This window comes from Protomyctophum parallelum, assembly GCF_964188405.1.
Source record: "Protomyctophum parallelum genome assembly, chromosome: 15".
In the NCBI taxonomy this organism is placed as follows: domain Eukaryota; kingdom Metazoa; phylum Chordata; class Actinopteri; order Myctophiformes; family Myctophidae; genus Protomyctophum; species Protomyctophum parallelum.
This window is the reverse complement of record NC_139710.1, coordinates 13,808,528-13,835,137: the sequence shown is the minus strand read 5'-3', so window position 1 is coordinate 13,835,137 and position 26,610 is coordinate 13,808,528. Positions and strand designations below refer to the sequence as shown.

General features: G+C 42.1%; 1 protein-coding gene across 3 annotated transcripts in view; it reads right to left on the bottom strand.

Moving 5' to 3' along the window:
- Positions 1-26,610, bottom strand: part of ccser1 (coiled-coil serine-rich protein 1) — a 163,843-nt gene that overhangs the window by 134,355 nt on the left and 2,878 nt on the right. For all 3 annotated transcript variants that reach the window (XR_014570407.1, XM_083784596.1, XM_083784597.1), the window contains exons 2-6: positions 24,976-26,008; positions 22,266-22,547; positions 21,628-21,769; positions 18,304-18,488; positions 9,920-10,010 (exon numbers count right to left, since the gene is read on the bottom strand). Coding sequence is in view for 2 of the 3 variants with exons in the window: in XM_083784596.1 (XP_083640722.1) it covers positions 9,920-10,010; positions 18,304-18,488; positions 21,628-21,769; positions 22,266-22,547; positions 24,976-25,983 (1,708 nt within the window). In the remaining variant the exon portion in view is untranslated. The remainder of the gene's footprint in view (positions 1-9,919; positions 10,011-18,303; positions 18,489-21,627; positions 21,770-22,265; positions 22,548-24,975; positions 26,009-26,610) is intronic.

Genomic DNA, 26,610 nt, shown 5'->3' with positions numbered 1-26,610 from the left:
CCCATTCAGCGCATCCCTACACGTAATTTAGGGAAGGTACCTTCCAATCTACCTCCTCAATCACACTGATCTCAGGACACCTGTGCTGACCGGCTGGCTAGGTGGAGTGCTCTTCTGAAAAGCACTCACTCTGCCTCAGTCTTCACAGGTTCTCCTCGCTGAACGGGCGGGTGCTCAGGTGGTAAGTGAGATTTCCACTATTCCTTCATATTTATGTTAACTACCGGTAGACCTGTGCCATCCCACTGACACTTGGGTCTCTTTTGCATTATAGGTCAAACTAGCCCGTCCCGTCCCCCCCCCCCCCCCACACACATATTGATATGATATATTTGGAATATGGGAACATAGCAAGGAAGAATTCCAGGAATTTATTGATGTTCTAAATAGCCATCATAGATCCATAACGATAAAATTTGTGACACACACTGAAAGGATTGACATTATTGATGTAACAATCTTCAAGGGCCCAAACTTTAACACAAATGGGAAACTAGACTTAAAAGTATTCTTTAAAGAAACAGACACCCACGCCCTATTACACAAAACGTCATTCCACCCGACACACTCCTACACAGGGATAGTCAAATCACAACTACTAAGATTCCATAGGATTTGCACGCAAAGAAGTGATTTCAAAATAGCTTGTAAAACACTATTTAAGGCCCTCAGACTAAGAGGATACACTAGGACATTCCTCCGGAAAGCTCAAAGTACCTTCTTAGAAATAAGAGTGCAGGATCCAGGTCCCAAATTGGCCCTGATAACCAGTTATTCAACACAGAGCACACTAGCCAACAACAGAATAAAAAGGAATTTTGAGAACCGAACGGATGATCTTCTAAAAGATTATAAAATTATATCGGCCTACAGAAAAAACAAAAACCTTAAAGATTATCTAGTACACAGCAAGCTAAAAGAACTCAACACACCAGCACGCCAGGGACCAGAATACTTCAAACCCAAACAATTAGTCAAAAATAGAACTACAAAACGCGTGTTAGAGATTAAACAACAAATAACAACCAGAACCAGCAACTGCATTTACTTAATCACATGTGAAAAATGTGGTTTACAATATGTCGGAGAAACGGGTAAAACAATAGGTACAAGGCTGGGACAACACAGATACAATATTAACAATGGAAAAAAGACAACCACAAGGTTTGTGCAACATTTCATGGCTCACGGCATTGAAGCTCTAAAATGCGCTGGACTTCAACACAATCCCAACTGGACAGTAGGACAAAGACGTTTTAATGAAAAACAGTGGATTAAGAACCTCAACACGGATTTTCCTGGAGGCTTAAACATGCCTAAAATCAGATCTTGAACACAACAAAAACTTAAACTCTGGATTAAACTGGAGAAATCTAAAAATGATTGGATCAGACTTCCTTCGGATACATGGCGAATGCATTTATTCCTTGCATTGTGCCTACACATGTTGCGCAGTGCACTGAAGTTTTTTAATTTCCCCCCCCCCCCACACACACACACACACACACACTTTGACCTACCCTATTGGAAATCTATTAGATCAATATTATAACAGTCACATTTCATCTATCTTTTGTCACATTTGGAACTGAACAGACATTCCGGAGCCAAGTTCCACTATCCCTTTGTAAATGTCCCCTCGTCCTCTCTCTCTCTCCCTCTTTTCATCTCTTTATCTGATTCCAGAGGGCATGAGTCACAATTGGACTTGAAACAGGCCCTGGAGCTACGACTGAAGGCCATGAAACTGCCTGTTTTTTTAATAAAGGCTCCAACTAGCCACCCGAGAGAGCTAAAAGTGATGTGTGTTTGTGTTTGTGTGTGTGTGTGTGTGTGTAGGTGTGTATGTGTGTATGTGTGTGTGTGTGTGTGTGTGTGTGTGCACGCGCATGCCTATGTGTGTTTGCGCGCAAGCGTGTGCGGTTGCTAACTCTACACGTGTCCTGTTTTTTGTGTGTTTGTTTGTGGACTTTTGATTGCTTGTGCGTGCTTCTCTCTGTGTGTATACAGCATGTGCAAGCATAAATTCTCCAACCCCCTCCCCTTAGTTCTTGGCGTGTTGGAGAGAGGTGTCAGGGGGATGGGGGGCTTACAGTAAGGGCTCCAATTTCGCCGCCGCCTTTACCCACAACACGGCCCACAATACAGCTGCTGCCTGAAAATTACAAATATAGGAGCTTTCTCTGTCCCTTAATGGTATTTTCGTCCAGCGTCACCCGCTATCTTTTTTGCAGACACCGGTATTTGCGCCTAGAGGTGTGGTCATGGGTGTGCTGGCACGCTTTCCCCTAAATTGCTATTTTGGTCACACACATTTGGGAAGGTGTATAGTGCATTTTAAAAGCACCCGTGAACCGTATGCCAAATTAGTTTGGTAAAGAGCGGTGTGCACCGCACCTCAATAGAGATATTGTCCAGGCACAGAGTCAGGCTGCGTCATCTCTCCTTATTCTCCTATGCATCTCTTTGTAATATTCCTATAATCAGCAGAAGTTAGTGCCTGCTAGCCTGGCTAATAAGCCAGACCAAATCAGCCGTTGGCAAAAAAAATTGTCTGCCGGCGGATTGAGTCTGGCTTATTAGCAAGGCTAAGTGCCTGCCACTTCCTTGTGTCCATTGTGTTTATATAATTGTATAGTCAAAGAAGTTATTTGTGCCAGGCATTGTGCGACGCGCGCAATTCCATTTGCTCGTTCAGTTCATCACCACATAGCAGCAAATGGGGTTTAATGACTGAACTTTCCTTTTCCCGTTCCGTAGAGACGGCCTACACGCACGATCTACAGTATATACATTCTCGCTCATTTTAAAAATGAGCGAGATTCAATGAAAAGACGAGTGTTCTTGGCTCTGTCCGGGGTGGAGGAAAAAAAGAACGACACGACGAAGCAATATAGAAACACCCCTTCCCCACTGCTAAATCCCAAAACAGTGTATTTAGAAAGATCAAATGAAAATAGAGCCCTAAGTGTCTTAAGATTTATATAGTGTATGTTTATTTTATTTCGTACAATTAAAAAATAAAATAAAATAAAAACTTCCGAGATATTGTTCAGAAAAGAGTGAAACTAAGATTATGCCAATTATACTGGGATCATGGGTATTTAATCTGGAGACAAGAGCACAGCGTATTCATAGTCTCTGTCTTGGCTCACCCCTGTCTGTTTGTTCCCAATGTGTACACTGATCCATCACTCACACAGCAGCTCTGTGCCTGTCCTTTGGCAGGAAGCCAGGCCACACAGGCAAAAGGAATACAGTAAATGGTAAATGGTGCATTTATATAGCGCCTTTATCCAAGGCGCTTTACAGAGATTGTGCATTACATTCACCCATTCACACACACATTCATACACCGATGGCAGCGGAAACCATGCAAGGCACCAACTAGCACATCGGGAGCAATTAGGGGTTCAGTGTCTTGCTCAAGGACACTTCGACAGTAACTCTGGGGGAGCCCGGGTTCAAACTGGCAACCTTACGGTTACCATCCAGGCACTCTACCCCTGAACCACCGCCGCCCCAGTATGGTGAGAACTGGGAACATCAATTCTTCAAAATAATTGTGTATCAAATATTATTGTACAATACAGTTTGTAAAGTAGTAAGCTACTACTGATAGATGATAGCTAGCTAGATGGTAAATGCATGATCTTGCTGGAATAAATGTAGCCTGCCATGGCGAGAATAATATCACTGCATAGATATTAGTGTGGAACTTTGGTGTGGAAGATGTATTTCCAAGGAGTGGTTAGAAACAGATTCCAGCGTCACAGAAAAAGTCTCACTTTGAATAGTGGGCTCTGACAACTATGGGGTGAGTGAAATGTAATTCAAACTGATGAGTGGCAGACCACATCTCCCCAGGGATGTTTCCCCCAGTGGGAGATTTGTCTGGTTTTCAGGCTAGAATAAATGACTAGGATTTAAATTATTTCAACCTCTTTACTTGCCAGAGTCAGCAAAGATATTTATCTATCTATCTATCTATCTATCTATCTATCTATCTATCATTTTACAGTATCAAACCAACAATCTAATCCCACAAGATATATTATAAATATAGAATAATTGTTTTACTTTTAACCATGGATGAATACTCAGGCACAGACAATCAAGCAATAGAGTGCAATGCCGTGCTGAACGTCATGAAAATAACTCGGTGTTCATTTCGTCAACTAAATAAAAATGAAATAAAACCTATATAACCTATTACTAAAAGCAGTAAGACGCCCATGAGGGCGAGAAACAACAGACGTTTTGAAGGTAGAGTTGGAGATCTATCATTCTGGAGATCAATCATTCTGGACGAGCTGGTCCGAGTCATCATTGTGATGTCAGAACATCATTGTGATGTCAGAACAGACCAGCTCCATATATGGAGACCTAGAGATTTGATGAGGTCAGATCAACATACAGTATGGAATTAATTCTGTACTGGCCATATACGTATAAAGGAGTCCCTACCGGTGTGGTTTGGGCTTAAGGGTTTGATGAGGTCAGATCAACATATGAATTCTGTACTGGCCATATATGGAGTGTGTCACGAGTTGTGACGGATGCAGGTTTAACTGTAAAATGTTAGGGGGGACTAGTGGAGAGGAGATCCAGTAGAATTAAAAGACAAGACATTTTAAATGCTTGGTTGCGCTCAGGTGTTGCGCTCTCAAAATGCGTCGCATGCATCACTTGTAGATTCGCTATTTTCATCATGCAAGTGTAAAATCAGCCATTACGCCGCCATCAAGGCCTGCCAAAATAAAATTGTGTTGACTAAAATCTTGTATTTAGTCGACTAAATATAAGAGGGACATATAAATAAACTTGACCTTGACCTACAACAAGACTAAAACTAAAACTTTTAAGATTACTTTTAAAATATGACTAAAACTACAGAATTGTATTAAAAACGTTGCTGTCAAAATCATCACTGATCGTTTTCACTGTCATTGGAAAGCCAAGACAGCGAAAACACTTTCCTCTTTATACTTTTGGATAGTACCATCATTCCCTTGCTAATTAGCAGCAGGTTAAATGTTTAGTGAACTTCTCACTGAAGCAGGCTGCACACATAAGTAGCTACCCAACGCATAAGCAATCAATCCAGTAATAATGTGACGTTGTGTGTCTAGGAGGAAGGGCTGAAATTATTATTAGAATGAGTTAGGCTCTGTTACATGGTTAGTCTGTACTGTACAAGTATCATTATTATTAGAATGAGTTAGGCTCTGTTACATGGTTAGTCTGTACTGTACAAGTATCATTATTATTAGAATGAGTTAGGCTCTGTTACATGGTTAGTCTGTACTGTACAAGTATCATTATTATTAGAATGAGTTAGGCTCTGTTACATGGTTAGTCTGTACTGTACAAGTATCATTATTATTAGAATGAGTTAGGCTCTGTTACATGGTTAGTCCGTACAAGTATCATTAACAGGGAAAGGGATAAAAAAACAGCTCATTTAAAGTTTATTATGTCAGCTCATTTATCTCCCACAAGTGCATGTCCTACACGGTGGTCTGTCACAGAGTTCCAGTAACATAAATTAGCCTTTGATTAATGTTCTGGCTTCTATTGGCTTAGAAAAGCTTGGCCCGAGACCAAACTTACTTGCCACTTTATTACGCGTATGTGTGTTTGTTTGTGTGCGTGTGTGCGTGCGTGCGTGCGTGCGTGCGTGCGTGCGTGCAAGTTTATGTTTGTGTCATTACAAATCCGGTCAGATTGCTCGGTCACTTCGAGCCCCCGCATACAAAAATGACGGTGTTTCAGATAAGCTATGTGCGCTAATAATAACACAACCTGGATTTGAACGTTGTACGTGTCAATCTGCGTGCTAGTGCTATAGAGATAATATCCAAAGCGCCCCCCGCTGATAAAACACAGTGTTTGAGGATACCGAAATTAAAGTAGTTTATACTTGTGCAGCATGTGTGTGTGTGTGTGTGTGTGTGTGTGTGTGTGTGTGTGTGTGTGTGTGTGTGTGTGTGTGTGTGTGTGTGTGTGTGTGTGCGTGCGTGCGGGGGGCAGTCTGTCTGTCTGTCTGTCTGTCTCCGATGCTATACAGTACACATACTACACATTTGTAATTTTGTATGTATTTTTGAGTGATGCAACCACTCCTATAGACAGCTATGTGTGTGGCTGGGTTTGTCTGTCCCTGGCTGTGTCCGACCACGGAAATAGCGACAAGTAGCCTAACACACAGACACACACAGGCCAGGGAGGAGGGCTTGTGCAGTACAGTACAGTACAGTACAGTACAGTACAGTACAGTACAGTACAGTACAGTACAGTACAGTACAGTACAGTACAGTACAGTACAGTACAGTACAGTACAGTACAGTACAGTACAGCACAGCACCACTCACTTCAGACGGATCCGATTTTTTTTACTACCACTACTAATAACTACCATTATTTAGGAGTTTTCCACACACCACCATAATGAGCAGCTTGATTTACTGGCTGGGGATTATGCTCACCAGATTATCGTTTAGGAGCAATTTGGAGCACCCACCCTTCTCATATCAAACAATTAATAAAGAATTCCAGTTAATCCCACTTGGCAGAAAATAACTTGATTTAGTGTTCCTCCATCAAATTGTAGGCACGTGTATCTGCTTTAGTTACTCCCACAATGCTTCAGATTTATGTATAAATGCAAGAAGTTCACACAATGTTGTTCCAGGAGAGGATGCCCCCGGACACCCCTTTAAGAGGATGCCCCCGGACACCCCTTTAAGTTGAGAAGCATATCCCCTATATGCTTCTCATCTTAAACAATGCTACAAACACCCCTGCTGCAAACCATTAGGTCTAAATAAACAAATAATTAAGCATGCAAACTATTGTGAATGTGTGTGCATTGTGCATTAACGATGGTCTCTCCATCTGTAGGCCATGCCCTTGGAGCTGGTTTGTTTGTTTGTGTGTGTGTGTGTGTGTGTGTGTGTGTGTGTGTGTGTGTGTGTGTGTGTGTGTGTGTGTGTGTGTGTGTGTGTGTGTGTGTGTGTGTGTGTGTGTGTGTGTGTGTGTGTGTGTGTGTGTGTGTGTGTGTGTGTCGGTTTCCAGCTAAACAATTGATGCAGTGTTCAAATGGAACCAAAAAGAATCCTGATGGGTTCATTTGGTTTCATTTATACACTCTAAGGGTTAAATTAACCGTGATGATTTTACAAAACATACTATTGTATCAAATGGGGTTTGGTAGCTTAAGGAATATCAAATTGGAGGTCCTTGAAATAAAAAAAAGGTTGACAATCGCTGATCTACACCATTTTTGGATGAGCTGCACCCAAGTGTGTATCTTACATGATTTTTCAGCTACATAAAAGGTCAGTCACATACAGTATTACACACACATGACTTCAATGAGAGTCAAGCCAAGGCTAAATACATCTACTCCCAGTCAAACATATATCTCCCTGCATCTGATGGCGTTAAATCACAGCGATGGAAGGGTCGTTGGAGTTGTTTGTATCGAATTAAACTGACTTCTGGACGAAAAGCATCCAAACTCGTTCTAGCAATGGACATGGGCAATTCATTGTTTTGATTATGTTCACATAATTGAAAGAAAAATAAATACCTGATCACATGTACTAATCAGGACTTAAAACCAGTTATATTTAAAGGTCAACCTCTGGAAACTGAAAACAGCTTCAAGTACTTGGGCACAATTCTGGATTGTAAATTGAGCTTCTGTGAATCAATGTAATGAATGTATATTCAAAAACATTCACAGTGCTTCTTCTCAGAAGACTCAACTGTACAAGGCTTTGATCAAGTGTACGGTACTCAATTTGCACCTCACATCCTGGTTTGGCAACCTCAATTGCAAAATAGCTTGCCACTTGCCAGAATTGTTGGCATGGCTGTAAAAAATAGCAAGAAGACCCAGTTGAGTGTCGCTCACGGCTTTATAGTGCCCAGACGTTTGTGCTTGACTGTTCTCGCAAAACCTGGCCACAGCAGGATGCTGGGTCACTGCGTTTCAATGAGAATATGTGCGGAGAAACCTTCACATCCACTGAGAACGGCTGCATTCATTAACATAAAAATCGTTGTCCGTGACCTTAAGCGTGCGCGCCTGGTGGGGTCGGGACCATAGCTAGTATGAGCATTCTTCCCCCATGATTCTCATCCTCTATTCAGTTTGAGATGATGAACTCAGGGAAACTCAAAAACTAAAAAAATCCAAAAAGACTTTCAAAAAGTAAAAGAATATATAACATTATTCAGAAGTTAAAAATACATTTAAATAGTTTAAGAGAATTTCATGAATGTAAAAAAAAGAGCTATAGATCTGCGACTAGTCTGGGTCCCAGGGAGACATTACATTTATCTTTTGGGTCTCAACATGAGCTAAAAGGTTGGGGAACCACTGGCCACTGGCAACCAAATTGTATTATCTTCACGCCCCCACCTCCGGCTGGGGGTGGGGATTAAATTGTTGCCCTGTGAGTTTGTGAGTCTGTCTGGTCCGGCTAATCTAATCCACTTTATACTCACACTGCCAGTAGGACAAGGGACAACCTCCACACAGACATTTTCAAATTAGCCTCATGGTGATGCTATAACAGGCCATTTTACGTTCTGGTCTATAACTCTTGAACCGTAGGTCGTACAATAAAAAGACAATTCCCCTGGATTCCTTGAATCCCTCCCCATAGGCCTGTCGAAAATGCACATAAATCAGAACACATTATCTCTAAAGTCATGTTTTTCATAAGCCTTTCCGATTGGCTATGACCGAAGTGTGAAATCTCTAGACGGCATGTTTTCTCTAGAGAGTAGAGACCGTGTAATAATGGCCTTATTGTGCGTTCACACGAGGCATATGCGAAGATGCAAAGATCACAGCATATATATATATATACATATATATATATGGGGGAGATTAAGAAAAAACAACTATGCTCTGTACAGTAGCTCAGCTTCAATTTGTAGCTCTGTATCTTTTGCAGCAGCTACAAACGCCGGATTTGCTTCGTAGCTGGCTTCCATTGACAATGAATGGTAGACTATCTTTGCATCTGCCCGTGTGAACGCACCAATAGAGAGCCTATTATAATAATAATATTAATAATACAAATAGACTAATAATTCATATTAATATTAATAGTACTAATAGGTTGGTTTGGTAACCTCTCCATGCAACTGAAGTCCAAACTGGTCCGGCTGATGCAGAATGCAGGTAAGATTATACTATTATGAGACAGCTTTCATCCTTTCAGTCCATTTACCAACAGGCTACCCTGAGGCAAGCCAATACCATAGTTACCAACCCATCCCATGTACTACATGATGAGTTGCTGACTACCAGCTAATGCCCTCTGGAAGGAGGTTAAGGTACCCCAGCTGGGCCCAGGCCGTAGCGTAACGGTCTGGGCACCGGACTGGTGATCCAGTCGCGGTGTGCCGCGGGTTCGACTCCCGGACCCGACACAGCCTTTACCGCATGTCATCCCCCCATCTCTCTCCCGTTTCCTGTCAGCCTACTTTCTGTCCCTTAAAAAATCAATAAAAGGCGTAAGCCGCAAAAAAAATATCTTAAAAAAAAAAGAAAAGGTACCCCAGCTGGATATTAACGGGTGTCCTTTTTTAATTTATCCCTAAACCTTGAAATAAAATCATTGCCAGATAAGGAAAGAAAATGAGGCCAGGATGGATACTGGTGGACCTTTGTTTTATATTAATATGATTTTGTGGATCTTAGCTTTTATTGACTCACATAAATCTGACCATGTTCTACTTAATTTTTTTGTTCAATCAAAGTGTTGTGATAATATAATGCACAAGTGAAGAAAGTGTGGTGGGTGTATATCTTATGACCTGCTGTATTACTCACCCATGCACCTGTCCCACAGACTCATATGTCAAACATTTATAGCCAAAGTAGTGAGGATTTTACCATGTCGATGACGCTGATCGTCAGAAAGGTCCAGGTCCAACATCAGATCATCTTCATCCAGCTCTGAGGAACCCAGGTTGTTGAGAACATCCTGAGGATAGAAGACAGAAATGTTTTCACTACATGGAAATGGTATTGGTACAATACTGTACAAATTAAATCCCTATAATTACCAGGTATTACCACATTTTTCCTCCATCACTCTCTGTGATTCAGTGTATTCAAGATAATGCTTGGCTTTTGACCTTTTTGACTTGCCTTTTTCAATCCAATGTATTTGTATTTTATTATATATTTTTTTGGGGGGGGACATGTTTTATGTACAAAATAACACTGAGATAACAAAGATGATATGAATATACTACATTTAAAGCTATGGAGCTTTCTGCCCAAAGCTGCAATAACAAAATAAAAAGCCCTACAATTGCCTGTTAAGTCCAACAACTTCAAGCTCACTAGTGTACACACCATGTCTGTTCTGATATTTCTTTCAAAGCCCAAGCTTGACGTTTTCAAAATGATGGATTATAACTTTGCTAAAAGTACTAAAGCTGGGTTCCATCAGCTGCATCATGTACAGTAGTTAGAACATCTTACAATCTTGTGGACGAGGATTTAATTTATTCCGATGTACAAGCCCCTGCCTGGAGAGCATTTAAGAAATGCACTAAACATGGTGTATCCAAGTTACTATAAAGAGATTATAATAATGCAGTAAACTGAACCTCACTATGGTATTTCAAAGGGCAATGCTGCCATCTTATGGTCAAAGGAAAATCTACTCCCATTTCTCAGGATGATTCTCAACTTTGGCTTACAACAAAGATGAACTGCAAAGAACACAGCTGTTAGGAATGACAATGATTACATTGATAAATAGCCAGACATGTTTGTTGTCCAAAAATGGAGAAAGTGATACAAAAGTGGTGACAAGTCACCTTTGGAGTGTACGGTCACTACCAACATTGTATATTTGTAGTAACAGAAGCAACATTTAACTGAGTGCAATCAAATCAGTGAAAAAGAGTAGCGAAAATCACTGAAGAATGTTTGTATTTTAATGTGATGCATATATCTGACAACCAGTTTACCTGACACATGGAAATGCCATGTTTCAGTAAACCCTGCCGTTCTGGGGGTCCAAGTGGATTAACAAAAACAAATTCCCATGTAATCGCCTTGAGGCCCAATTCTAGTTCTACATTAATTATTTTTTAGAAATGTGATTTTAACATTTTTTGAAAGTCTGAAGTGAGTGGTGAAACAGCGCCCCCTGTTGGTACTCTAAACATAGTGACATAGGGGATGGACATAGGGACATTGCTGTTCTTTGGAGTGGTTGCACCACTCAAAAAAGGGGGGAAAAAAGAAACGTTCTAGTAAAGTGAAATTGTGCAGTGCCATGTTTCTATGTGTGATGGGGATGGATTACAGAAGCTAACAAAGCTGCTAGTACAGCGGCTAACAGCCATATTGTGAGAGAACCTTTCACTTGGTGATACAAGCGTGAAATGTGGCATGAACATGCCTCTGGGTCACTTCTTTAACTTTTTTAACCGAGCCAACAAAAAATCCAGTATGGCGGTCATTTTTCAAGATGGCCGCCAAATAAAAAAGGCCTTTTGTGGCGGTTCTGGACAACCATGGGTGCGGCCGACTCGAGACCGGGCACTGCACTCCCTGTGGGTGTGTGGAACGTGTGTGTCGAATTTGAAGTCGGGGGGGGGGGAACGGTACTCGAGTTACGTGTATTACAGATGTACACACGCACACAAAATTCGTGCAATATAGCAGATCATTGGAACGGTTGTTCGCTTGGTGATACAAGCGTGGAATTTGGCATGAACATGCCTCTGGGTCACCTCTTTAACTTTTTTAACCGAGCCATCCAAGAATCCAATATGGCGGTGCTAAAGCCTTCTGAATAAATCTATACGCAAGTGTATGCTTGCGTAGATTTCTCCGCCACCTAAAGAGGTCCCGTAGGATTTGGCGGAGTTTCCGAACAACCTACGTGAGCGTCAAGTTCACGGTAATTTCCATAAATTCCAAATTAATGTGGGAAATCCACGTAAATGCCTTTCCGCTGATATATTGACGTGACGCTAGCGGAAACGCGTTGAAGAATCAGGCCCAATCAGTCTAAACAAGTGAGATGAAAGCAGCTCTGTTAGGTTCTGTAATCCATCCCCATCACACTCTCACAGCCTGACACTGTATTGAGCTCCTCACAGTTCAGTAGGAGGTCTGACGATCAGTATCAAGTTCGATTATTCAATTATTCTCCACTCCATCAGTGTGTGTGTGTGTGTGTGTGTGTGTGTGTGTGTGTGTGTAGGGCTGGACTGGCCACAGGACGTACCGGGCATATTCCCAGTGGGTCGCCATGATAAAATAATAATAATAATAATAATCCACCAGGAAAGGTCCGGGCGTGCTGCCATTCTGCCAGTGCCATCATGATAATTTCACTGTACCTGTATCAGTGAGTGACAAATAAACCCTCTACAAAGGGTTGTGTAGTTGTCTGTTGGTTTGTATCATTTATGTTGTTCTGTAAAAGTGGTGGTATTAGGGCTTGTTTGTTTGTGTGTGCCTCGACGGAGTGGGCGGTAGAGTTTCTGCTATCTGCGCGCTGGTTGTGGTGGGCCGGTCTGGGCCAAATTCACGCGAAATTCGGCCCGGTCCAGCCCTGTGTGTGTGTGTGTGTGTGTGTGAGATATACAGTACATCATAATTAGTGTGTGATAAAACATTTCCCAAAATAACTATCTATCAATATTCTCAATAAAATGTCTTACACATGTGAATGAATAATATGATTGTGTTAACTGCCTTGCGTGGAAATATAAAAAGCTGCAACACATTTCTGTGAAATGCAGTTGCACATATAAGACATAATTTGGGGCATTAAAGCTAATAGCTGAGAAGGTATTGAAAAATAGATTTAGCTCATACCGCGTCATATTAATGCATACTCACTCTGTCTTCATTTAAAGCTAAATGACCCATTATAATGTGGCCCCCTAGCCAAAGAAAATGTGTTCGTATGATTTTATAACCCAGATATGTCACCCCTTTCCTCGGATATATGCTGTTAGTTGTTCTAAGGCTCAAGTTAAAGGAGATACATGCTATCAGATTCAGGTCTCGTTAAAAGGCGGCCCCATCTCTTAACGGCCAGGCGGATTGACATCCAAAACATTCCTAAGTGGAGGCAAGACTGTGACATGCTCTAAAAGACATCTGAAAATGTGCTCAGTTCTCCTAGGCAGTAAATGCATGAGGATCAATAGAGAAAGTGTTGGCTTTGCAAAGGAGCCAGGTATTATGACAATAGAAGGATTTAGAGGGAGATTTTCATTCTGGAGGCTGTACGGGAAGCTACCGCTGCATTACACAATTATGGTGACAAGAATCCAATCTGAATGTCAAATCTTAAGCAATTCAATTGCTTGAAAGCAATCTGCATGTATATCTATGTTTACTCTGATTTGTGTCAACTGACAATCATCGTTTCACCAAAGTCTAGTATATTTTGATGGAAAAGTAGAGTTAACACCTATTTCAATGCGGTTGTAAGCAGGGTTGCCATGTCTGCTTATTATAAGCAATGTTGGGATTGTTTTTCTGTGAAGTCACAAAAACACATGTTTTTTGGGCTTGTTTCTAATGTGTAGGTGCATATTTGGGCTTGTTTTCTTATGTTGTACCAGTGGTTCTCAAACATTTTCATGTCAAGGATCCCCAAATTAATATGTATTTGTCCACGGATCCCATTTGAAAATGTTTTGTGCCAGGGAACCCTGTACCACCAGATTTATGTTGTTTCACAAATATTTCCTTCAAGATCAATTTCCAAAAAGCTGAATATATTTTCAAATAGCCGATGTAGGCCCTATATAGGTTTAAAGGGCTCATGTGGCCTAGTCACTTCATTTGGGCTTGTTTTGATAATCATAGACCAGATTTTTCTCTCATAAAACCTGGCAAAACTGGTCTGGAGCATAGGCACACATTTGATCATGGCCATAATGACACAGCCCAACATAGCTACCATGCAGCTGGCCAAACATTAGATTTTGCAACAATGGAATCTAGCCCTCTGTTTCAGCAGTGGCTTAGAGCCTTGGGCAATGTACTACACATGGAGAGAATTCAGTAGGCAATCAACAAAAAAGATCACGTCTTCCTGAAAATAGTGGCCCCTGTTGAATAGGTGGTCGGTCTCCTGTGGATGTGCTCCAGGTGGCCCCACAAGTGCTTGCCTTGAGAGCAGTTTGGGTTAAGATTACTCTGTATAATGTTGTACAAACAAGTGTATCACATGATGTCTTCTCCTCTGATACTCTGATACTGGCTGGTCACTTATTCTTTCTTTTTTTCTTCTCTGCTCTCTTCATTGTATTGTTTTTACTCTCTTTGTACTTTTTGGGGGGTTGGGTGGGTGGGTTTGTGTTTGTCTTGTGAGTTAAAATAGCTACCATGTAGCTCACATCAACCAAGTCAACAGGAACTGTATCAAGTACTGTGTCGTAGACTAGTTGAGGCAGACTGCAATACATCCAATTATTTTAAGTAAACACTTTTCACTGAAAAAATATATAAAAAAATAAAATGTTGGCCATGACCATGTTTCCGCTAATTTGTCTGTAAGACATGGCAAGCGTCCTTTTTCATTTCAGCGGGAACTCAACATAATCATCATTGGCATTCTTGCGGTCTGGTCCCAGCTGTCCCAACTTTTCTTTTCAGAAAGATAAACACTGGCTCTGCTGTTTAGGTAAACAGCCTGCAGTGTCCCAAGGCTACATGAAAATTACAATAACAATCAGACAGAGATTAAAAGCAATTTAAGGAAACACAAATTCAACACTTTAGTTACACCTGTTTTTGTTTGATTTATCATAATCCATCCTGATTGGCTACGATTGGCTTCTAAAGTTTTCAGGAGTAGCCCGCTTTGTACCCGTTTTGTACAAATCGCCACAACTCCTCAACGCAGTGTCCAATTGTGGTGAAACATATTCCCACTAGGCTGAGGAAGAAATGGCGCACACGCACACACACACACACACACACACACACACACACACACATTTACATTACTCCTAAACATTTTGCCAAACATCACACACACTCCTATGCTCCTGGTGGAGACCTGTGCCCGGAAGGGCACTTTTTCTAGTTCCATATGAAATCATCATTTACAGTATGATAATTACATGTGTGTTTATCAACTGAACAATAGCAATGTATGTTTCTAGTCAAAATCTGATGCACTTCATTCAAGGAAACCACAAGCATCCGTGATACGAACACACCATAGACAAAAATGTACTACATAAACACTTGCACTGTTGAACACACAACAGTGCCCTCATACATACCCCCACAAAACGGGTGCAGTACGTAGTTCAGACAAGTCATTGGTCCGACAAATGACAACCCACCTCATCTCCTAACCTAACCATAACCGCAAGCACGGGAGCAGACGCTAGTCCGACATGCGGATGAATGTCGGACTAATGCCCCGTCTGAAAAGCGTCCATCTCCCCCACAAAACAACTACACTGCAGCACATTAAACACTGCACATTAAACACTGCAGCACATTAAATGGATACATTATGCATTCAAAGGATGCAAACCCTTGGAGAGTCTCATTCCAGAATGTCTCATTAACTACAAGTTCCTTCTGCCATCTAACAAAGTTCAATGTTCTGAGATGTAGAAAAGAGCGATGAGGAGTGGGGATTACTTAATACATGCCCCTTCAAACGTGCTTACAGAACGTTCCACAACTTAGGCCCCATAAGTGTCATTGACAAGCCTAGAGAGAGAGAGAGAGACTGAGATGGAGATTACTCTATGCTCAGTGAAGTGTAAATGTCAAGGTTCTGATGCAGTACAGAGCATAAACATGCACGCTTGCCTTTTTATCTCTTGGTATAAGCCTAGGCTCTGGGGTAAAAGTAAATGTGGGCTACTTTAACAGCCAATAAATTAGCCTTCATCCCACAGGCTCTCTTCCTTGGACGTACTGCAGCATTGCCAATCCAGACAGAATGGATGGATATCCATGCCATGGTAGATACGCCACGCATCAAAAATGACAGCCTAGGGTTAAGGCTAGCAAAGAATCCATGGCTTTAATACGACAACAGAGCTGAAATCCATGTGGTCAAGTTACTAATCTTGCAGCTGCAATGCTTCTTTTGCTCCTGATACTAATTATAATCAACCTGCCCTAGTCAAAAAACCCTATAGAAATTTCATCATCCTATAGAATAATATTGAAAATTTGGAAAATCCTATAAGATTGTTTGACTAGGGTGAAGTCTCATTTTATTAAGACAATTACATTGCCTTTTTTTTGCGGCTTTCGCCTTTATTTTATTTATTTTTTATAGAGGGACAGACAGTAGGCTGATAGGAAATGGGGGAGAGAGATGTGGGGAGTGACATGCAGTAAAGGCTGTCGGGATCTGGAGTCGAACCCGCGGCACACTGCCAGACTCGGGCTACCGGCCGAGGTGCCTGGACCGCTGAGCCACTGCCCAGGCATGACATTGCCTTTTATAACGATACATGCACAGTATATCATCAATGTTGGGCATAAACCTAGATTCTCCATATTTCTTCTTTTTTTTAAATAAATGAATGCCGTATTTTATATTTTTATACTATGTCAGTGTTGTGCACAAAGTAGCAAAAATAGCTTATAGAATATATCCACAAACTCACAATTCATCACATCGTGACGGGCCGATCTCCCGTTTCTGTAGCGTGAGGTGGCTTTATGTACAGTACAGTACAGTACAGTACAGTACAGTCCCCACTCTCTGTCTGGACATGGCGCCATGTCGCCCCAACCCAACCCTGAATGCCAAGCAGGGAGGCATTGGGTCCCATTGTGATAGTCTTTGGTATGACCCAGCCAGGGGATTGAACCTCGACCCCCTAATCTCAGGTGGGATCATGGAGCGGACACAAAGGCCACTGAGCTGGGGGATAAAGTGATGCTTGTTCATCTGAGGTCAATAAATATCACATTAACCCATTCTGACTTGAGATCAGATTAAAAAAATGTCTTCTACATCCTGACAGTTTTCATTCTGACCTTCGATTTTTCAAAAATAGCAGATCTACAAGCTCATAGCGCGCCACTCTGTGGCGCGCTATGAGCTTGTAGATCTGCTATTTTTCAATAGCTAAAGCACGACATGATGCTAACACCAAAATGGGTCACAATAAGATAAAGAGGATGTATGGATGTACTTTAGAGTAGACACACCCTGCCTGAATACACACCCCAAGAAACCTCACGCCACACAAAGGCTGGCTGTACATAAAGTGTGCCCATTTAGAAAAGGCATTTGTTTTTTGTTTTGTTTTGACCACAAACTAATATTTCATTATGACTTAAAATACTAAATTGCAGATTAAGAATATTTATTTATGAATTTAGTATTATGTTAAAAGTGTAGTAGAGTAGAATAATTATTTAAAATTGTGCTACTCTTTCTTTGTTTGCGTTTGTTAAAAGTGTGACTTTAGAGACCTGTTTTTCGCCGTGCAATGTAAGTCAATGGGAGCATACATTAGATAATAAATTTTTTATCTTCTACTGAGCATTTACTGAATATATCTCGCCAGAATTTGGAGTCACATGGCCAGGTAACTACAGGACACAAAACGTCTACCAAAGTTTAATTATCTTTTAAGCTGGTCCCTTCTGAGGTGGGCTTCTGTTCCGCCTGCACTGATTGCGCTCAGTAGTAGAGCCTTGGGCCTCTTGTTCTCGTCAGTTTGAGCCAGATGGCCCATCCAGCGTCTATTCTTAGTAAAAATGGACCAGACAGACAGTATTGACTGATTTTGAAAAGATTGCCAAGTTGCACAGTAATAATAGAAAAGTGTGATGAATCGAGATGCATCACAGAATCAAATTAAATCATTACCTGGTGATTCGTAATCAAATTGAATGGTGAGGGCAGGGCCAATGCACAGTGCACACCTCTAATCCAACTGCTACAGCAATTGCAATGCAGACTCTACCAGCCCACAGGCTGGGCTGGGGATCCAGCAAAGCTTCCTGTAGCTTGACAGATCATGTACTGTACTTTGTTTATTGAATTGGCAGTGGATATTCTGCCATCAGACGGCTCTGGTAAAAGAAATGCGTGTCGGGAACTCTGCTTTTATACAGAATGCCATTTCTATTGACAAGCGAACTGAATGAAAATGTTACTATGAATGTTGTACATACATAATTACTGCTGTGGAAATGTAAATTAGGATGAATTGTCTGCCAGAGGACCGACTTTTATTTGCATATGCACACAGCCCTGGTACAGTACACAGGTCTGGTTTCACACTTACCAGGCTTCCTAGTTTGGAAGAGGAGGAGTTGTTTCTGTGCTTGAGCAGACCGCAGCCCTCACTGCCCAGGGCATCTCTGTGGTTTCCATGGATGCGAGGCCCCCCCGCCCCCTCTGACGATGAGCGAAGGCGTCGTTCCAAGCGCATCACCCCATGGTAGGGACTGACACTGCTGCACATGGAGGCTGGAGGACAAAGGTTAGAGAATGAAGATGAAGAAGGAAAGAAAGAAAGACAGACAGAGAAGCACTAATGATTGGTTTAACATTTCAGACAGGTCTCTTTTGGTCTCTGTTAACACTATAGTTATGACAACAAACGCCTTTTGATTAACTAAGCACCTACAGTGCATTCACGTTACAGTTTTTCTGTAACTTTACTGGTAGTTGCGGCTTGCTTATTTTGAGCTTGCTGTGTAATGTTGTTTAAACCAGTGGTTCTCAAACATTTTAATGTCAAGGACTCCCAAATTAATATATATTTGTCTGCAGAGTGCCACCATCTGAAAATATTCCAGATTTATTGCCAGATCCTTTGAAAATAGTCTACAAGCCCACCATGTGTTGCATCGCGGCGCGTTGTGAGCTTGTAGAATGTAGTAGAATGTAGATGTATAAGGGTTTAAAGGTCTCATGTAGCCTAGTTGCTTCTTTTGTATAAATACACTAAATAAGTAAAACACTCACAGACAAACAAGCCTTGAACCTTTTCTTCCTCAACCAGAGAGGAAAGATGAGACCCTCGCTCTACTCCGACTCATCAGGAGTAGAGCCTACAAACAGCCTGTGACAACTTGAGGAATTACTGCTATCATGTCCTTATCAGATGAGATGAGATCATTAAATCAGTATTACTCAGTATTAATCAGTTGTGGGCATACAATCAAACCACATTACCTGTGCAGAACCTCTGGGCTAGTGGTTTACCAACTGTAAATCAATACTCAACCACTTTACTGCAACCCTGGAGGTTAGCATATTTAAGTGATGCCAGCCAGGATTTAGAGCTCCCAATAGTGTGTGCGTGCGTGCGTGCGTGTGTGTGCGCTTGGCTAAAGACGGTTATTGCTCCGGAAAGGTGCACACGGGGGCAGCAGAGGGCTCTACGGGTCCTGGCTAGTGAGGCACACGTGTTAGTCTGTGCGTCGCTCCCCAGGCAAACCGCGGCCAGAAAACCGAGGCATCAGAGAGGAAAAGTGGAAAAGATATTTTAGAGTGTAGGTCGGGCAGGTACCCTCTCCCCCGCTGCTAATAAAAGCTGGGTATCCGCTACAGTTGAAACAAATAATTATACTATTAGATGATTTATGGTACATAGATACATGCAAAATACTACCATCAGACTTGTTTTAAAATGCACAACCATGGCCATTCCTTTACATTACAAGAAAGAAACTAGCATAGACTACAGGAATCAATATCTTCTTTTAGTGGAATTATGGAATTATTAATGGAATGTTTTATGAGTTTAATTGATCCGCCTTTTGTCTGAGCACTGTCCCTAAACACAACCAGACCGGCCTCAGTCATGCATGCACAGAACAGGATGACAAACAGTGTTTACACCTGTCAGACACAGGGACCGTTTCAGAGAAATATGCCCGGAAAAGGCATTTAAAATGTGTTGTTGTCGCCTGGTGTAGTTTGGCAGGTGAAGTGGAGTGAAACACCTGCAGAAAACATAGCCCCAGGGCTAGAGATTAATGTAGAAAATCTATGTTACCTGAGAAGCTTTAGCTGAACATCCTGTTCTGTGATATTTCATGGTATGATTTACAGTAGTAGATTTTTTTTCTTCTAATTGTCTAAGCAGGGACTGACATTATATGGTAACTGGGTCATTAACATTCGATATTTTCACAACAGCAATAAAAACCATAACATGCAACAAAAAAAAGAAAAAAAAGTGTGCTGATCTGTGTGCTGACATCAGGCATGCCCCAATTCCTCTCTAAATCGTTCTCTCTTAAGACGCTTGAACTGAATTGAATGTGTTCAGGCATTAAGCATTTTGTAATTTGGGAGTTGAGGGGTATGTTCTCATGTTTATAAATGTACTGTATATATGTTCCAAACCGGAACAAGATTGCTGTAATTGGCTAGTTGGTAGCAGGACTTGACTACAGTAGCTCCCTCCTAATTGGCCTCCCGGCATGCTCCCGGCAGGTATTCCAAACACTGATGTTGGCCTACAAGGTCACCCTTATAACTTCAAGGCATGATCCAACCCTACAACCCTTCCCACTCACTTCTGTCGCATTCACACCAGCATGCTATACTGCGATTAAAACGAATCCTGCTGCGTATTGTTGGAATGTGCGCTTCGTTTGGCAGGTGTGAAGGCTCATTCGAATCCTGATCCGCAACAAAGACCTGGATTCTACTTCGCCAAAAAATGGGGGTTTCACTTCGCTTCCAAGGGCACCTGACATCGATTCACTGCAGGTGTGAATGCAATCCGCAGCAAATAAAGGAAATTAAGCAAACTATGTGGCTGATGAATGAGGAGTAAACACAGTTGGAGACGGAGAAGGGATATTAATTTTACGCAGCACAAAGATGTCCCGTTACCGTGGATAGACGTGGGAAAATAAGGAGACTGAAGCCCTCATTGAAATATGACGAGTACATTAATCAATTGCTTAAGGAAACACATAAAAACACTGTAGTGTACAAAGTATTAATTCCGTCTGTGCGTAAACATGGAGTGTTGTCACTGCTGACACTGTGTGGGGAGAAGGATGTATTCATCCTTAGGACACCAAATTTCAAACAAAGTGTTTTTTGACAGCAGGAATTGCCTGTCATGATTTGACCCCCCAGTATTAGGATTTATTGATGTTGATATATATATGTTGACAGCGCAGTGTGAAGGCAAACGCAGCAAATTAAATATGCAAGAATGATCCAACTTCTCCGCCCATTCGCATCGAGTCTACCGAATTAGAGGTGAGAATGCGACCTTCGATCAGCTAACACAGGAAAGCTGTACAAGCCTACCCTAAAACACCCTGGACAATGCTCCACGCCTGATCGGCCTAATGGTATGTGAGATTAGCTGCGAGTGCAAGCACACACATACACACACACACACACTGTACTTGGGAGCTACAAGCACTATGTGCTCAAAATGACAACTGTGGGGCATTCAGGATCATTCAGTGTGTGCGTGCGTGCGTGCGTGCGTGCGTGGGTGTGTGCGTGAGTATCCACATGTGAATGCGCGTTCAAAGAGCATGTGCCTACCCCCGGTACCCCGCCAGGGGCTTCCTCAGTGTGACTGTGTGTGAATGCATGTGCGTGTTGTTGACAAAGGCCCATTTACCAGCATGCGGCTTCCTCAGGTGTGAGGACCTGGGTTCATGGCGTCCGCAGCAGCTTCCCCTCCCTCCTTCCTGAAAGGACAGCGTGTGTCTCACCCTGCGGTCAGTATTGTCTGGGTTGGAGTGACAGCCCTCACTGCGTACCTAGGGTTGTTACAATCAGGACATTTTATGATTCACATAATTGCGATTTTATTGTGTTCTTGGCATTGAACACTGGCACATATAAATTCCATTTCTGTTTGGCTCTTAGGCTTTGTAAACAAAGGTTGCGCAGGAAAGATTTTACAAAAATGCTGTGCATTTGTTATTTAATAGCATACCCATAATCAAAACAGGCCAAAACAGGCCATGCATTTAATAATTTTATACCTTAATTTCTTTTGGAAAACAGCGGAAATAGCCGCAACGTCACAACGTCACAACGTGTCGCAACGCTAGTAGATCTGCTATTTTTTGCTATTTTTCCCGACTAGATTAATTTGTACGTGCATACTTTATGAATGGAAACAATTGTCACAATTTTGCAAAGTAATTGCAATTATCTCAAATAATTGCGATTATCTCAAATAATTGCGATTATCTCAAATAATTGCGATTAGGCGATGGTGTAATAATTGTGACAGGCCTCACTGCGTACCACGCATGCCTCGCTCTCGCTGGTGGTCTCCGTGTGGTAGCCCACCGTCCTCTCGCCCGCTGAACCCTTCTTCTCCTCCACTGACACCGCTTGCCAGGCTTCCTTCCTCTCCTCTTCCCTCTCCTTCCTCTCTTCCGCTGATTGTTGCTGCGGGGGAAGGCAGGGCACAGCTGTCTCAGGCTCCGAGAGGGAAACCGCCGTTTCGTAGTCAGTGTTGTTGGCTGTGCTGGTGTCAGGGGGTAATGCCTTCTCAGCACTGGACTGGGCCGGTGTCACGAACACCTGAGAAGCAGACATTTGATGAATAATTAAGGTCATTTGTTTGTAAGCATGTCAATTTCCATTATTACGCTGATGATATACAGTAACAAATATATACAGTATAACATCTAAACTCTTCCCTTAAGGCCTGCCTAACTGTTGGATTTCCTAAAACGTCCTTCAATTGAATGCAGAGAAATCCAAGATTCTCCTCCTCATTCCAGATCGCTGTTACAGGATAATCTTGGTAGTTTGTTCACCATTGGCCATGTCTATTGTTTTATTCAGACCTCTGTATTAACTCTAAAGTGAAGAGACTTGTTTAATATCGTTTCCTCCGCCCCGGAACAAATTTCTAAAAAAGGTCAATTTTATCCAGTCATGTTATAGAGTTGTTACTTTCCATGTATCCTCTCCATGTTCTTTACTCTTGCCTCAGTCAAAGTACCTTACATTGGCATCAGTTGCCAAATGCATTTGTAAGGCTTATAACAGGTTCAAAGAGATGAGCATAACACCCCAGTTATAGTTGCGCTTCACTGTCCATTTTAGAACTGATTTAAAGATTATATTGTTAAAACTATCAAAGGTCTGGTACCTAACTACATCACTGAGCATCTTGCCGACACACATCCTGTGATCCACGGATACAGTTTTGTTGGTTGTACAGATTAACGTCTAAAGGTGACTGCACGTTCACACTCTGGAATAGCCTGCCTGTGGTGCTCAGGTAAGCAAGCTCAGTAGCATTTTTAATCTCTTAACATAGCTAGGTTATGATCTGCTTACTGTATAATGTTTTGCGTTCTTATTCTGGTTTTGGTGCTTGTTAGTGTGGTTGCCCGAATGGGCAACCAGACTCTAGTAATTGTAACACTTTATACTTATTATTTCACTGGAGTAGTCTTTATTTTGACGCTTTATACCTCCCACACTGTACGCTGTACGCACTTGAGCCATATGTCAAATTGACCGGAAAAATCGGGAATCGTGTGCTTGTATTTTGTTAAGAGAAATGTTGTATAGTTTAATTGATATGAATTTATTAGTGAATTAAATTTCCCCATTGACATGAATGGGAAAAGGCAAAAATTCACATAAAAGTATTTGTTCGTCGGAGACTGTAATCACTATAGTTACAAAACTTTTAGGGATAATTCAACATTATCCCTAAAATTATTTAACCCTAAAATTTTATCGGTCGGCCTCATGGTGGCGCTATAACAGCCCACTTTACCTTTTGGCTTATAACTCTTGAACCGTAGGTCGTAAAATCAAAATTATTTTTTCCCTGGATTCCTTGGGTCATGACGCATCTCCCCATATAGGCCACGCCCATTTCCGCCATGATAGATTTTCCGCCATTTTGAATTTTGTCCAAAACACACTTTTTGCTTTTCCTCCTACAGATTTCGTCCAAATCTCACAGAAATCGGCACACGTGATCTCTGGACCCATCCAATTAAAACTGAGCCGCAGAATTTTGAAAGTGCGTATCGTTCGGCCGTAATCGTCTTCCGAAGTTAGTAGGAGGGGCCTATATCACAAAAAATGCCATAAATCACGAACGGAATGTCCAATCCATCCCAAATTTCAATCACATGTCCGGGGTGGTTCAATCAACCAAGTTCTAAAAGCAATTCCATTTTCATCCATAGGGGGCGCCGCAAATGCGAGAAATGTAACCGTTTGTCGCAAAAACATGAATTTCGGGGGTTAAATCCCCTCCGAATTACTTACGCATGATCTAAGGCGTGACTTGAAATTGTAATTGGCTGGCAATACTAGTGGGAGGGGCATATGTAAGCCACTGCGGCAACCACACTCTGCAATTTTTTTAAATTGCGAATTTTCTAGTTTCACCTGTTTTTGCTTGTTTGTCGTCGTCGTCCCCCCCCAGTTAATATAAATAAGAATATTATATTTATTATTATTGGCATGCACTTCAAAATGAAAAGATAAGTCATTTTGTTAGGGTTATTAAACATGATTTAGAGTTGTGAAAAATGTAAAAACATTTTGCTTGAAAGCACTTTAGTACATGGGCTTTACAATGTTTTATGTCAGAGAACATCAAATTGACTTTGATTAGGCCATGGCCATTTCAAATGTTTGTGTCCAAGAGATATCAAAAGATGTTTCAGTTTAAACTAAACTGTATAAATTGCTTAATTGTACATGCTCAGCTTATTCATAGTGAAACATATTTTAGAATGATCACTCATGCACATTTTTTGATTGACATTTAATTTAATTACAGGTCAATTTAACTACTCTCAACTTGGCTGGGGACCCGCAGTGTACCACTGAGTGACTGAGTGACCCCTGAAGGTCCCATGATTCCACAAAACCACTTCTTTGGAACACTTTAGATTTTAGAATACTCCCAAAAACACAATGTACGAGCACTGTCGAGCAGGCACACAAAACAAGCAGTAAAGCACCCTACCTGGGAGGTAGAGACAGCCGTGCTATTGCTCTCTGGAGTAGGAGGAGGGTTAGGGGGATCTGGATCAGCAGTTTTCCCAGGGATAGGGGTAGGTGCTGGGGAAGGTCCTGGGGCTAGGCCTCCTGCATCAGGGCTGGGGACTGGTAGGGCATCCACCTCCGACACAGAGTCCTCTGTGTTGGGGACGAACTCTGAAGGGGTGATTGCTGTGGTTCGGTCCTCCGATACAATGGGGGATTGAAGGGAGCTCTCACCCCCGGCACCAAGCAGTTCCCCGGGCCACGACCCCGGGGTGAGACCCCCTGCTCCCGGAGTGATGGTTGTGGAGCTAGGGGCTTCCAAACTCACCTCCGGGGGTCTGTGGTGATCCGAGTTGCGGGAGAAGCGGTGGTGAGCTGAGAAAGACTTTGGCAACAGCTGCTTCTTCTGGCGCGAAGACCGTTTGTTGTTGCTGCTGCTCCCAGCGCTGTAATCGTCAAGGAAACCGGAATCATCACCCTCATTGGTCCCTGAGCTGCTGATACAATTGATAAACACGTTTCGGTTGGACGTGGAGGATGACGAAGAGGGCACCTTTTCAAAATCCTCCGTCTGAGAGCGCGTGATCTTCTTTTGCTTGTGACTGCCAAACCCGAAAGAGTGACGCATCTTGGAGCGGCCCTCGCTGAATCCCGTCATCGAAGATGATGACGTCGATACCTCCTGCTGGCTGTTCCCATTGGAGTCCATGCCCTGCGATAGCGGGGGTGTAAGGTTGAGATTGATGGGCTGGACACGTGGCTCGCTGTTTCGCTTGAAGCGGAGCGATGGAGCACGGAAGAGGCTCCGGCGTTTGCCCGTACTGCCGGAGCTGGAGTTGGTGCTGGAGGGGGAGGAGGTGTGGACGCCATTTCCCACACCGCCTGATGAAGGAGAGGAGGGAAGAGAGTCCTGCCTCTTGCTGCTGCTGCGGCGGAAGATGGGCAGGCGGGAGACAAGCGTGGAGCGACGAGAACCTGATTCACCCATCTAGAAAGTGAGATAGAAGCACAACCTGCGGGGAAAACATTAACATTAATTCCCTGGAGAACACAAAACTCAAAAGACAAACCACCAACCAAAATCTAAGATCTGAAAAGTCAATTAGACATAACGCTAAGGAGGAATTTTATTAATATCTTTAGGATATATCAATAACAATAATATACTTGGAGAAACTGATGTGTGAGTACAGACTTGGTTTCATAATGGGTTACCTACAGTATTTACATGGATGGATCTTGCTGGAGGGAATTATAACACCACAATCATGACTCACACTGGAGACAATACAAATACACAGAGATAGATATCATATTGACCAAATTCTTCTTTTTTTCAGGAAACTGTTCAAATTGTTATAAATTGTTATGTTATAAATTCCTCAGATGAACGCAACAGTTTCTCTAGAGAAACTAGTCGGTTTTAGAATATAGTCAAATAAATTTGCCTCAGATCTTCAATATCTTAACAAAACCATTTTAATATTGTACGAGTAAAGAGAAATGTATTGTAGGCTTTGGAAACAGTGTAGCAGAGACGTGGGATTGTCAATGGTCCATACATGCTATAGAGCTCTATGCTGTTTTCAAGAGCATGGGTCCTAGGATGAGAGAA